This window comes from Rhagoletis pomonella, unplaced genomic scaffold, assembly GCF_013731165.1.
Source record: "Rhagoletis pomonella isolate Grant_MI unplaced genomic scaffold, Rhpom_1.0 Rhpom_scaffold_00004, whole genome shotgun sequence".
Classification (NCBI taxonomy): Eukaryota; Metazoa; Arthropoda; class Insecta; order Diptera; family Tephritidae; genus Rhagoletis; species Rhagoletis pomonella.
This window is the reverse complement of record NW_023458558.1, coordinates 46,836,062-46,851,692: the sequence shown is the minus strand read 5'-3', so window position 1 is coordinate 46,851,692 and position 15,631 is coordinate 46,836,062. Positions and strand designations below refer to the sequence as shown.

At 33.5% G+C, this 15,631-nt stretch overlaps 1 protein-coding gene across 4 annotated transcripts in view; it reads left to right on the top strand.

Annotated features, from left to right (window-relative positions):
* LOC118737657 (probable serine/threonine-protein kinase nek3) overlaps positions 1–8,518 on the top strand; it is a 117,954-nt gene extending 109,436 nt beyond the window's left edge. For all 4 annotated transcript variants that reach the window (XM_036468314.1, XM_036468317.1, XM_036468318.1 and 1 more), the window contains exon 4: positions 6,991–8,518. In XM_036468314.1, the coding sequence (XP_036324207.1) occupies positions 6,991–7,419 (429 nt within the window). In that variant the 3' untranslated portion in view covers positions 7,420–8,518. The remainder of the gene's footprint in view (positions 1–6,990) is intronic.
* Positions 8,519–15,631: the final 7,113 nt, after the last annotated feature.

The window sequence follows — 15,631 nt, the reverse complement described above, 5'->3', positions numbered from 1 at the left end:
ACAAAACTGCATATTAAAAAAAATAAAAATAATCTGATTAATAAACTCCAATTTTGGTGAACATTGTGAAAATTCGTCAAATTTTTGTAAATTTTTTTTCAAACGTAGAAAAACAGCTAAAATTTGCGAAAATGTCGCTTCCCTGTTTACATTCTCGCCACCGTATATATGTACAATGTACATTGTACATGTGTTGGTAAAAACTTATTAGAAAAAATACAACAGTTGACAACAGTCGTTGCTAGGCTGATTTGCTCTTTTGCCAGACTTCCAGGCCGCTTGCTCACTTCGGTGCATACCACTAATGGGAAGTACAATCACAATGCGGAGAAATACAGAGAAAACACTGTAGAAAGACAAAAAAACAAAAGTTTTAGCTTGCCATAGGCGTTTTATCTTATTTAAAAGTATTTAACATATAGTCTAAAAATTTATCTCAATGTAACCTACGCCACCGCCCTTTCAGAATCTGCTCACTCTCCCCCAATAAAAAAATAAAAATTTGAAGTTTGCTAATAATTTTCCTTGGTCCGAAAAGCGGTCGGTCAAGCGATGAGCAAGAATTATGAAACTAGGGACTTAAATTTAAGTTTTTTGTCCTCAACATTGTATTACGAAAATAGTGCTATTTATGTCCTTCAGTAACACAAATATGCTGCACAGTATTTTGAGGAAATAAAATGAAATGCTTAGTGGGACTTCGGAGCCTTTTACGAATTGCTGGGGATTTTTTCAGAATCTGTCGGGATTTGGTGAAAGTGCAGAACTTTTCGGGTTTCCTCGTGCTTTATTTGTGCAGATGTTTCGTGATTTTTCGGACCTCTCCGGGATTTTTTGGGGATTCTTCCGGTTTTATCAGGATATTAAGTTGTTGTTGTGGCAGCATACAAGTTTCCCAAAGGGTTTTTGGGGAGTGTTGCTGGAAATCGGGGTCGTTCCGATTACGTAGACCCGACTGTCAGGATATTCTCAGACTTATCGGTTTTTTTCGGGACAATTTCGGTTTGTTAATGTTGAAAACACAAAAAGTTAAAAACTGCCGGATATTTGCCGCTAAAAAATATCCAGTAAATTTTGCAAAAAAATACCCAAAAATTATCGGAGTTTCTTAATAAAACTAATTTTTTTGTTACTTTTTATTTATGTATTTATCATAATAAGGAGTGGTTTAAACACTTACTTATTGCAAGGCTCCCTACCAAAGAAAATTATGTAACTACAAAAATCATGTAAAGTAAATCCAGCCGTTGTAATACATAGAAGCAAATTGAGCTGGAAGGCAAATGACTAGGGTATAGTATACATTTAATACAGCGATGGGCAGAGTGAGCTTTTAGTATGCACGCGACTATACAAAATGTATAGAAAGCTTAAAAGAGCTTTACGCGATGGCAAGGCGGTGCCCATCACCAATTTAATGGAAGAGCTGTCCATTCCAAGTAAAATCTTTTAAATGTTCCATTACGTAGAATCATTAAAAAATTTAAGTGGTTTGAAAATACAGCAGATAAAATCAGATTTTTCAGAGAAAGCGTGTAAAAATGGTGTCTTATAGCGCTAATTGGGTCTTAATCAGTGTTGCCAGAACTTTCTGGGCCAACCGGCTAGATTGGCAAAAAAAACCGGCTAAAAACGGCTAAACTGTTTCAACTAAATTTCACATGTTTTATTTAAACAAATCATAAGTAGAAAGACTAGTTCTTGGGGAGAAGTTGCAAATTCAAGCTGGAAAAAATTTTGGCGGCAAGAATTTGCAATTAGAAAAAACATATGAATGTGGCACATGGTTGCATTTTTTGTCGACAATAATTTGAATAAACAGGTTCGTCAAATTTAAAAATTTAAAAACTTGAGCGATTTATAATAAAAAATTTAAGTAAAGACTTGTTTACTTAATTAATTTAGTTAATTCTAATGATTTGAAACCTACTCGTAACGCAATCTCAACCAGAGTCGATATAGTACGGCAAAGAAATTGAAACGTATGTTGAAGAAAGTCGGACTAGCAAGAAATATACATGTAGATCCGGTTTTTTGTCCCACTGAAAGAACTTTAAAATGCTATACAAATTTCTTATGTTTTTAATGCAACCGTGGACACTTGCTGGCAGAGAACCTTGCAAGTTCCTCCAAATTTGCGTTCGTGCAGACATTTGCAAGTTTCTCTACTTGAGAGAGAATTTGGGAGCATTTTTTCTTATTAACTGATATTTTGAGTGATAATTTTCGCTGGATTTTCGACGAACAAACCTATTGTCTTCCTAGAGAGTTGCGCTTTACATAAAAATTTGTCCTGGTTCTTTTAATTCAAGTTGGCCTTCGGTTTTTGGAATTTAAATAAGTTCTCAGGAAAAAAAAGTTAGTTTAAGTAAGCCCATATGTGTACATAGTGCTTGAAAATATCCAATTTTCCCTTGCCTTAAAACTTTAAGCGTGGGCAACAATGATGTTTTGTAATTAAGGCAGAATTGAATATACGCTATCTAGGAAGACAATACCTATAACATTTATTCTTGGCAGTATATCCAAACACAAACGCCTGTTAAGCAAATAGTGAAACAATTTGTTATTTTCTAAGTTTGCGAATAAAACTTCACACTTAAATTTAAGTCATTGATAACAAACATTTTATGAAGAAAGTCCCCGTTACGGCCTTCTTTAGAAAAAAAAATTTGTTTAAAATAAAAATAATCGAAATCGGCCCTATTTTATATAACCCTGCCTCCACGATAACGCTACTAGCCATTTCTAACAGATTTTGGGTCGCTTAGTCAAAAATGTAAACATATATATGTATTTGAATTTTAAGAAAACAAAGAAATAGCAAAATCGTTTTTTTACAAAACGGCTAACAAATCGGCTTCCGGCTAAACCGAAATTTCTCCGGCTGTTTGCTATTGCAACCGGCTAAATCTAGCCGTAAAACGACTAAAATGGCAACACTGGTCTTAATGCTCAGGTAACGCTGCTACCAGCTAAGTGCATTACGCTTGAGTATGTATTCGTACTTACAAAGCTTAGCTTTCTCAGTTTTTCTTGCTCAAATTACTTTTCCACCTACAAATAAATAAGTAATTTTCTATTTAAAGTATCCAAACGAAGCCACTGTGCGTTTATTCAGGCCTTTGCGGCACTTAAAATATATCAAAGTAAGCAACAAATCTAGCCAATTCGCCAATGGACTGCGGTATCGAAGCTGTATGCAGATATTGAATAATTGTGGCAGCAGCTGAAGTTGAAGCAGCTGACATTTGTAACGCTCGATCGACCGGCCAATCGGGCGGTTAGTGACATTTTTACTTTTCGCCAACCATACCACATTCAAATATACTTACACATGTACATACATATACATTTACATAAATATATTGCAAATGAGCTCGCTTATGCATTTGCGTATATTTGTAGCGCAAACGATACAATAGAAATTATCAAAAGTAACAAAATACTTTTCGAACTTTTACAACTCGTTTGCTATTTAATCAAAACATTCATTCAAATGCGAACTGCCAGTAGGTAAGCCACAGAAAATGGGGACCGTCATCATTGTGGGGCTCATGCGTCATATGCATGCACGTATTTCTTAGTATGTATGTATGTACATTAGGGAGGTTCAAAACAAAAGTTTACAATTTTAAGCTCTCACCCCTGGGTTCTTTCTAAATACTTAGATAAAAGAATAGCCGATCTTTTTTTGTAAAAAAAATATATAAATATATGTATATTTAGCACTGTCTCAAAGCCGATGTATTTTACTTACATATATGGTGTAAAAGACACTTTTTCGTAGAAATGGCATAGAATTCTTTTGGCACTCAATATTTTTCGAGCGGAAAAGCTTGTTTCTCTTCAGGAGACCTTCAGCAACGCTACCCAATCGTTTGTTTTTAACAATTTTTAATATTATTGATTTTTTTATGGCTTCTCCATTGCACTTTATAGGGATTTTATAGAACCTATAAATGGTAAAAAAATTGAAAAAAAAATTGAAAGAGAACAGAGTTTCCGATCGAAAAATATTGATTTTAAAGAATTCTATACGATTTCTACAAAAAAGTGTTTTTCCCATATAAAATACATGGGAAACTTCATCTATCATTTCTTTCTATACAAAAAATACGGGTGTGCTTTTTTTCCCATTAAGAAAAGTCCTTGGCGGTGAGATCTATACATGTTATACACTCCCCCTGCAACCCTCCTGCATTTTTGCACCACCCTAATGTACATTCAGTTGTTTTGTTATTTTCTTGCTATTGTATTACCGCTGCCGAGGTGATCGAAATGAAAGTAATTTCGCGTAGTGGGAAGGAAAAACCTCATTTGTCAATTAATATCACCGCATGGCATCTCAAATGAATTTCCAACTTTCTGCACCCAAAGTACTAAAATGTGTAAAAGAGTTAGAGTAAGTATTCGCATTGCAATATGTATGAGTACAAGTACCAACAAAGCACGTACGTACATAGGTATTAATGTATGTATTTATGTATGTGCATACGTGTAATTGCTGGCTTTGCCTGACGGTAGCATAAAATATTGCTGCAACGCTAGCAATCCGATATGCTAGCATAGTCCAATGAGCGATTAATGCTTGGCGTCTGCGGCATGGGATTTGTAAAGCTTTTGCTAAGTAAAGTGACGAGTTAAATAACAAAAAAACTCTAAATATAATTTACACTTTTATTTTACACAAAACGAGTAATGACATTTTGGAAAGGAAGAAGTGCCGCTGAGCTGACAGTAAGCGGAATGATGTGAAGTCATTTGCTTGTGCGTTCATAATAAGCAAATCTAAAAATTTAAGTAAACTAAGAGGCAGGAAATTATTAATAGAATTTGACTAAAAAATAAAATGTTGTCGTACTTGGCTATCATGAATACGAGTGTTAGAAGAAGAATATACGGAAAATCGGGAACAACTTTGAATTCAAATTGAATCCCGTCGAAATAATAGCCACAGCTTTTATCACAAAAATCTGTCGCTATGACCTTGTTGGCGGACATCTCTGGTGCACGTTCGCTCATAGAAATTCGCTACTTTAACTGTTTTTTTTTTGGTATCTGATGCAGTGTTTTAGATTTGCGAACGCTAACAAAATGGCTGAACAACTCGGCCTTATTGCGGTTAAACATCGGCTAATATTTCGCGTTATGTACCCACTCAGTTGGGATGCCTACAGCCTCAGCCTTCACTCGTGGGTCGTCCATTATCATTCCATGAATTCTATCGAAGATTTCTGATGTAAAAAAGTTTTTTGGTACTATAGTTTGGGATAAGAATAAAAAAACTTTAAGCAAACAAGCCCGAGTTTTTCATTCTAAGTGCAGACTGCACTGCCACTGTTTTTTCGGTTCGAGCTTAGACGAAAAATTTCAACAATCGCCTCCCTCCTGCTGTGGTCCTCAGCAATGCAAATTGATTAAGGCATTCCTTTAAACTTAAAATTTAGAAACCTTGAAAGATCAATCAAATTTGCCAGGCTTCTTAATTAATTTTTTTTCAAGTTTGGAGGGATTACCTCCAATGAGCAATTCAAATAATAGCAGCTTCTAATTTCTATTAAAAAGAGAGCAGTCAAGTCTTATGGTAGGAAATGTAGGAAGCTAGGAAATGTAAATCTCAAAAAAAAAAAACTGCAAACGAAGACTCACATTGTTCAATGATTGGTAGGTATCCTAACCCTCTCCCCAACGAAAACAACGACGACCGTCTATACCACCTGGACGAAGGCAGTTAAGCTTTAATTAGGGAGTCATGACCTGGAAAACTAATAACGCTGGCAAATAACCCGAAAGCCTTGTGAACAGCAAACAATTTCCAGAGCCTCTGCCCTGGTACGTCAGTAGAAATCTTTTCGAATACAAGGCGAGATCAAAAGACACCCGACAGAACCATTGAACCCGACGATGCACAGTGGTACAGCCTCTAACCTCAAAAACGTCTTAAAAATGCCATAAAAAGTGCATCGATGAATATATAACTCCGAAAGTATGTCCTTATATTTTCAATAATGCTATGTGTGAACCCTCAAAACGTGAATGTAATCGGTTTATTTTGAATTATAACACCCATAAAAACCTAACCTCAATAAGGCGTTCCTGAAGGCTGTAAAAATCGGACCGATGAACATATATATCATTCCGAAAACATCCAGAAAATGGGAGTAATCGGTTTTTTTTACCCATAAATACTATTATTGCTATATAATGCTGGTTTTTCACTAGGCATTAAATTGCCAAAATGACAAATGACAAAGTTGGGCATTAAAAAATATTTGTGTCACTACGTTAAAAAAAGTGTCATTAAGTTCATTTCCACATGACATTTTTTTTAAATGGCATATACTTTTTGTCATTTCAATGCCTTGTGGAAATTGGGCATAAGGCTACGTTAAAAAAGTGCAAATATGTGTAATTTTTTCTGAAAATGGTAGAAAATATTCCGGTCTTAAACTATAACTAACAAAAATAGAGTTGATTAAATGGTACAGTTAAATCACATTTTGTTTTAACTTTAATCTAGTTTTATTATTTTATGTAAAATACTTTATTTTTTTTTTGAGCATTTGATTCGATACCTCAAATTCTTCTGCATTTGCTGTGGCGACTGGAATTCAAAGGACAGCTGAAATCATTTGTTCCAAATGAGGAAACTTACAAAAAACCGAAAGAGAAATTTTAATTTATTCGTTAAAATCGGAAACTTCGAAACTGGGACTAGGAGGTAATTTAAGTAACTGCAACTTCTTCCAAAAACTGTAATTTACAGTTAAAACTGTAAATCTGGCAACATATAATGGCGTACCCCACATAGCAATACAATAAAGAGCTCAAAAGGATGGCTACTTGAGTCGGCATTAAAAAGGATTGTTTCTTCTTAGCTTTACACATTTTCTTTGAGAACAAAACTTTTTTTGTATATGACCCCCGCAATTTATTAACTTTGTAATTTCCTTTAACTAATCATCATCATTCTTCTTCTATTTGCAGTTCGGCCTTCGTCAGTTGGATCTCTCACTACTCTCGCAACTGTGGGCGCTCAACGATTCGATACAGGAATTTCGTACGATGCTAGAGTCACAGGAACTTGAACCTGACTCGTATTCGCCACACTCACCGACGCCCTCCTCTTACGATTCCGTCTCAAGTGATGCCGAAGATGAAACTACAGCCACAACAAATAAAACAAAAAAGAGTAAATCAGCCGACATTAATAAACCAAAAATAATAACAACACAACCAAAATTAACTCAACGTTCCAACTCAGCAACGGAACGAACAAGTAATCTAAGTGCGACCGCGCCACAACGGCCATCACCGCCGAAAATTCTCGATATGAGACCTGTACCGCGCATGCGCAGTGCGCCACCACCACCGCCCGTCAATCGCAAATCGGCAGCACCGCCACGCCCCACATGATGCTACCTAACCGACTTCCTCGCCAGCGTAAAGATGGTCATGTGCAAAGCGATTATAAGCAACAACGGCAGCAGCTGCAGTGATGCGCTAACGGGATTGAAGCACTGAGGGAGATCGTCGTAATTGAGGCATGAAGAAGAATAAGAATCGAAGCGTTGAAAGAGGGCTGTGGGCGAGGAATTTCGACTGGGATTGAGACAAATTTATAAAATAAAATAAGAAAGTGGAAGCTATTGATCATCTGCTGTGAAGCAGGAAAACGCTGCAAAGAAGCCTTAAAATAATATTCTTTAAAAAATTGAATTTAAGTTCGTAATTGAAGACAGCGAGCGCTCTTTTTTTGGCAATAAACATAAAGCGCATTAAACATTGTGATTTAAGTGATTGCAAAATTTAGCAACAAAGAAAGAAAGAAAAAAAAAATGCAAATAATATTTGGAAAACCGCATGTGTGGTATTAATTTAGTTAGTGATATGTACGTGTAGTTGTAATTTGCTGCAATGCGTCTCAATGGGTTACGTAGCAGCACCTAGGCTGTCCTTCACTTAGGCTGACATACATATGTACATATGTATGTATGTATGTATGTATGTAGGTAAATACACACATGTTTAAAAATGCTGAGCAAAAGTTTAAGCTCTTGAAATTAGGATATACTTACTTATTAATGATTCGGCTGTTTTTTCGCTTTCGAAACTCTAAAAATCTCATATGTAAACTTACGTAACGTGTAAACACGTTTTTTTTTTCTAACAATTGTATAAATATTTCGATGACTTGGCACCTCTGCTGCTGCTGAGTACTTCTTTATCTTATTTAATACTTCACATATTTACAACTTTATTGAAGCGGCGAACTTATAAGCTAAATTAAATTGTACTGTATTTCTAACTGTATATACACTCACACATACATACGTTATATAACTAAGTAGTATGCAAGTAACGTAAAATATGTAATAGAATGCGAAAAGAGAATATATTGAGCGATGCTTGAACTCTGCGTACTAATGCTGTTTGCTAATAATGATTATAATTAAATGCTACTGTAAATATGAAAAATTTTAAATTTATAAATAAACAAAAACAAAATTACAAACGATAATATTTTTTATTTACATATGTAAATGCTTTTAACCAACTTCCCGATAAGCTTGGGACTTGAAATTTCAAGCTTAGCTCAGAAGGCGACGACAATGCAATGTGAAGCATGAATTTATTCTCTAGGTGGCGCAGTTGTCGAGATATTTGGAAACTCTGACCATATATGTAGGTCAGAAAAGATTCATATTTAGAACACATATTACTTGAATGGAAAGAATTGACACTACAGAAAATTTAGAGGTTAGGTGGTTTAAAAAAAGTTTTGTAACTTTCTTTATTTTATTTCCCCAAAAATAATTGAACTCAGTTCCAACCAAGTCCAAATGTCATCAAATCAGTTTTCGCTCAAGAGAGCTATTACTAAGTGTCCGTTAATATGAACTGAACTAATAATAATAAAAAAAGCTTAAAAAAGTTCTGTCCACATGGCTATGAAGTAGCGAGCTCTGCATTACCTACATCATCTACATATGAATACACTGGTTTACAGAAAAAGTGTTTTTTTTTGGATGCCACTATCCAATTCCTATGTGGAATTTCTCGGTGATTTCGAAAATTTAGTAAGTTTCGTTTTCTATGGATAAGTTTTCGAGATATTTTCAATTTACCATTATTCAGCTTGAAAAAAGGTGGTTTCACTTAATCACGCATATCTTACGAAAGAATTGAAAAACCTTAAAACCAGTGAACGAAAATGAAAGTTAATGAAAGCTAATAAAATTTCCCATAAATCGTGTATACATCAGAATTCTATGGGTCCAACAATTTCTAAGAAATTAATGAATCATACCAGGTTTTTTTTTTTTTTTATGAAATAATGAGAACAACTCAAACTTTAACAAGGTCCAAATTTAAAAAACAACAGATTCTGTGTAAGTTGTTTACCTTTTTGTTAAATCCCGTTCTTTTACAAAAAAAAATTAAGCTACTAATGAAGAAAATCGATTTATATATAAAGAAGGAATGAGTGGTCAAATAAAAATGCCCAACGATTTTTTTTCATGAAAAATAAGCAGGAAAGAGTGTTGCTCATACGCCATGTAAACTCTACACTAGGAAAGAAATTAACTAGATTTTCGGAATCAAATGTATGTATATAGTGTAATGATTACCGTAACTTCATCTTATAAAGAGATGTGTAATTTTTTTTGTTTAAAACTAATAAAGCTAGAAGAACGAAATTCGAGGATGTGGTAGGTTATATATTAGTCCTTGACATATAATTGTTTCAAAAATAAATATTGGAAATTTCCCAGGATATTCAAGGATAAAGTTTTGAAAGGACCTGGTGTACCAAAATATTATTATTTTTTTCAATTCTACAGAATTTTTCCTTTTAATTGCTACCCATATTGTTGCTCTACAATGCACCAAATTTTTAAAATAATTTTTTATTCAAACATATCCTAGAAATTTCAAAGTCCTCTAAAAAAAATATTGACGTCAGAGAGAAAAATTAAAAACGCAACTATATTTAGCTCCTACTTTTGTAAATATATTGATTTTTTTCGTGTCGTTTTCACTGTCACACGGTGTTATTGGACCATCCTAATGTAGAGAGTGCACGCCCCCTCGATATATCGATATCATAGGGAAATAGTAAGTAAACTAAATTTGGTTCTTATCGGTCATTTTACAGGACAAACGAATAAAATAATTTTCCGACGAGACTATTTCCCCTGAATTTTCCATTAAAATCGTTTATTTATTCATTTTATTTTGTTTTAGCTATCTCGTTTCAATCTCGAGAAATTAGTCTTTTCCCCTTTTTTTCCCAAAATAGAACATAGTGCGGCATCATCACATGGTTATATAATATTGCCACAAGCTGGGATGCCCTCTGCAGGTTGCATTTCGTATGCTGGGAAGACTCTTTGTTTGCGATGGAATAAATTTTAATTTACAGCCGTTGCCAGCAGTACAGCGAGTTGTAATGTATTTGTAGATTATATATTTATTGTACAAATAAAGTTAAAAATAAAAAAAATAAAACAATTTTGAATTTTTAAATGATTTTTTGGAAATAAATTACGTTTTTCGGAGTTAATGGGACATTTACTGATGCTGAACACCACATTTGGGTACCTTTTATCGATCTGTCTTGAAAATATTTCTTGGCCCCTGCAGAGCTACAGAGTAATGAAGCACTTGTCAAATAGGGGAATTGTCTACTTTCAGCAAGACAGATTGTTCTACGAAGAACAAGACACTTTAGAGCACATTATGTTCCAATAGCCCCAGACTTTAATTTATAGGATCACAGTACCTAAACGCGCATAACCTAAATAGCACAACGCAATGAAAAATATCAAGATTTTTTTTTATATTTAAAAACCGCAAAAGTTATTAATTTGTATATGGTAATATACTTTTTTATATAAAAAAAGAAGTTATTGGACAGAGAGCAATAAAATAATTTATATGAATTTTTTAATGATTTTTTGAAAAAAAATCAAAGTTATTTATTATAATCAATAGATTGCACTGCTTTCCGTTTTTTTGTTGGCTGATGTTATGGATGTCATTTCCTGCTGGGCACTTAACGTGCAATTGAACTCAACAAGGTTTTGTAGCATAACATTAGGCATAAAATCAAGTAAGAAAAGTGATTACCCAGCATAAAAAGCGACTGCTCTGGGATGATTCCAGTGTTAGTTCCAATATCTCATAAGACTAGCGCCCCTTCTGAGATGTTTGTGTGCACTGTAATGTACTTAATGTCCGAACGTGTATGGAAAGAGACTAGTCCGATTTAAATCAAGTCAACATATCCACAACACGGGTAAAACCCCTTATTCGAAGTACCTAAACGTTACTCACATAATAATCTCGGTACTCACAGCAAAATGAAGAAATCTTTGATATGTATTTGGGTATACAAATTTTTAATTTATACATCACTTTGAAAATTTTCGTTTAATCCAAGAATAAGGAACAGGTTTTCATATAAAATAAAAAAATTTTATTGAATTAGATTTTTTCATAAAAAAAATGGAGTAATAATTTAATTTCTCAAAAACTATCACCTACTGAAAAGTGATGTATAATGGAGAATTTCGTTAGCTTCCATTTACCGTATTTCATTTTAAAATTGTTAAATTGGTTCGTAAGATATATGTGATTAAGGGCCAATCTTACAGTGACGAGTTAACTTTCGTTTGTCAGGTAACTACAGGTTTTCAGTACAAAAACAGAAATTCGACCAACGAATTTGAGTAAACCCCTCACTGTGCAAACGTCACTAAATGGGAAAATTTTTTTGAACTTAATCTGAGCAATTCTATATAGGAATCGGACAGTGGCATCTGGTGAACAACAAAAAAAAAAATTGTGACCCAATGGAACCGCTTATTTCCCCCACATAGATTATACACGTCGCAAGGCTTGGGGTTTGATATGATTCAAAATTTGTAGCGATGATTCGAGTGAGGTACACGTCTTTCATTGTATCAAAAGTAATGAGTAAAGTAATGGGTGTTAATGGGCACAATAGGTGTTCTGGTCGCAGTGCATAACTTAGTATTAGTAACGAATACATACGCGTATCCAAAATTTCGTAACTTTTGCAGCGCTATTCGCCACTTGCTACTTGCTTGGCGAATCAAAAACGGCCATTGTTAATATATGCTAGAAAACGCAGGCATATAAACCAAGAGCCTGAATGTGTGCAACGTTTCATAACCAAAGCATGTGTCTACAGTGTGGAGAAAAACATATGAAGTGGCTTGAGAATGGGGATATGCACAAAAAAATAAAAAATATGGTGGTGTAATATTATGACAAATTTTATTAGAAAAACTTACTTATTCATCACAGAATTATGCATTATATGGTCATTTCATTACAGGGAGAATTCATCACAGAATTAATAATTATACGTGTTATTTATTCCATGAATATGTTTTGGTGTTAAATGTTTGCTTAATATCATTTCGCTCTGTATTTTTTAAACATTTCTTCTCAAAGCGTTTTAGTAGTTTGTTTTATAATATTTGGCACACCCTAATACGGTTATCGATGGGTTTTATTCTGGCTTAATAGAAAATAATTTTTAATAATTGAGCTTTGTATTATATTCATGTTTGTTAACATTTCCTCATTTCAAAATATGGTTTCGCTTTTTCTAAAAATTGTGTCGGCTGTTCCGCTTCCGCATCTCCTCTCCGGCAACAAAGAAAGGAATTCTACAGAAGCATACATACACAATTTCGATTGCAACTTGATCTTACCCATATTAAAAGAACAAAATAAGGTATATACATCAGGGACCGAACATAACAGTTATTGATGAAAACTGTCATTGAAAAATTCACTATGAAAACTAAGTGACACATATTCTTTTTTTACCGTGAATCAAATTTGAAAATATTTTTTTTTTTTGTAATTTTTATGCAAAATTAAAATAAAAAACAATTATCTTTGATTCTTATTTTATAAATCCAAAATAACAATTATTTTTGATTATTATCTAAATAATCTGCAAATAACACTTATGTTTGATTTTGATATTATATGTCTTAGATAACCGTTATCGATGACTTTTATTTATAAAAGTCATCAATAATAATCAGTCAGTGACTTTTACTTTTAAAATTCATCAATATAAATCAGTCACCGACTTTTATTTTTTAAGCCATAAGTATAAAAGTCATTTCAATTTTTCTCTAAGAAGGCATTGGAGAGCAAAAGTTTACAAGGACTTATACAAACGACTTTTATAAGTATGGTTTAAAAAATAAAAGTCAGTGACTGATTTATATTGATGACTTTTAAACGTAAAAATCACTGACTGATTTTTATTGATGTTTTTTAAGGATTAATTAAATTAAAATAATAAAATAAATGAAATTAAAGTAAGAAAATAACTGTTAAAGAGCGATTTTTTAATAAAAGTTGCAACTGTTACAGTCCCTGACATACATATATACATATATGCCGCATTTATAAATCTCCTATGATGTAGAGCGAAATACGATAAAAAATGAACTTTTTAAGGCATATAACCCTGCCGGAAAAGAGGGGCGGAAGTATTTTTGCGCAGAACTTCTTTCTGTGTAGTTTAATGGGATTATGTACTATGACTTTGCCGTAACAAACGAGTTAAAGTAAGATTTCCAATTGAGCTGTGGATTTGAAATTATGCTGAAGTTAATCATGAACCCAGGACGAACAGTTCTATGGAAGGCTGGCATGGCAGCTTGGGAGCAGTCGATCGCTGACGTGATTCAATAATACAAGGTTCGATAAACTGGCAGTGGTCTCTCTCGCACCGCTTACTTAGCAGTGGCATGGTGTTGCTTCTTTGCAAATTTACATGGAACTGTAGCTTTGGTGTGAAATAGAAGTATAAGCTTTTGTGCAATATTTTTATTTGTATATGCATATGAAGCATATTTAACTGATGAAAACATAAACTGTTTTTAAATTGGATGTTTACATCCATCTCATAGTAGTCTTATTTTAATTTTGAGTTATTTTGCAGTTTTTATACAGCTATATAGCACATAAATTACGTAATTCACGCAGGTATATCAATATTACGTTCAACATTTCGTTTAAAATGCCGAATTTCCTGCAAATACATTAGAATTTACAAAAGGAATATCACCTAATTGCCTACTTTGCGTACTTTTCTACTACCATTTTCGCACCAAGAGATTTAATTCTTCCCCTTTCTCCGTCCTTCGTAAATACAACCTTTTGTAAGGGAGTGTCAAGCCGCAGCTGTCAATAATTATCTAACCTCATATTATTGAATCATGGATCGCTGATACATACTTCCAATGGGAAAAAAGATGTCGACTTTGATGCTCGTCTTTATGCAGTAGTGACCGATTGGAGTGAAGACCACTATGTTTTAGAATATTTGCGTGAATTTGCCCATAATATTCAACCTTGAAATATCTGCAATGTTTTATTGTAATGAACTGTGTCGTAGTAAATTTTAATTAAATTATGGCATAAAAAAATTTACCGTGATGAACTGTCCCATAATGAAATTTGCTGTGGTGAAATGTTCCGTAAAAAAAAAGGTGTAACAAATTGTGCCATAATAAGTAGAGGTACAATCCAGAAAAACATACATACATACATACCGTCGTTTAAAGTACAAAACCGCGTATCGTCATTCTGCTAAACCGCGTAACTGACATTTTGCTGCCAAAAATTGGATTTGCTCACGGAAGCTCTTGGCTCAATCCTTATCCATTCGTTCTTAAATATACTAGCCAGAAATGAGATTGCTTTATAAAAAAGAGAACCATTTTGAAATATGAGTGTTTTTACGCTCTAGAAAATAATTTCTACAACTTCACATACGCGGTTTTACATTTTGCTGATACGCGGTTTTGCACTTTAAACGACGATATGTACATGTATGTCCATACATGGGTAAGGTTTCTCAACTAAGCACCGATATTGAAAAGGTTTATTTTTTTTTTGGTTGATATTCATTTGATTAAGAAAGCTTAATTGCTCTGTTATGGATACTTTGCACTGCAAAGCATAGAATGTAATTTTAACGTAGAAATCAAAAACCAAGAAACTGGTACATAAGCAATACTGTGCGTTGGGTAACCGCTTACACGCAAAGCTCATTTAACAAACTCCTTATGTGCTAATCCTTATGCAAGTATGCATAACTGGGTCTTAACTCTGAACATATTTCGAAAACAATTACATACATATACATACTTATTTAAGTACAAGGAAAAGTTTACCAAAAATTTGATGTCTTTAGGGTCTGCTCGTATTTCATAAAAAGGTTTTTTTTTTTAATCACCCGAAAGCTATGCAGGTCTACTGCTCCTACTTCAGCCTTTATTTTAAGCACTAGCAACAAACAACGTTTATTTCAAACAAAGCCGGTTCAAATTCAAATCTTTGTCATTTGTTATATTTAAAAAATAACGGTTTATTGCAACAAAAAAGCTTCAATTGAAAATAAAAAACGATGAGATAAATACATAAATGAAAAAAATCAAGTTCTTATATACATACATACATAGATATATATTTAAATACATATAAATAAAAGCGGGTTTCTCGAATTAAGAAAGTGCTAATTAGTGCGTGTTTAAAATCAACAAAACTAAGTAATACTTCTAGT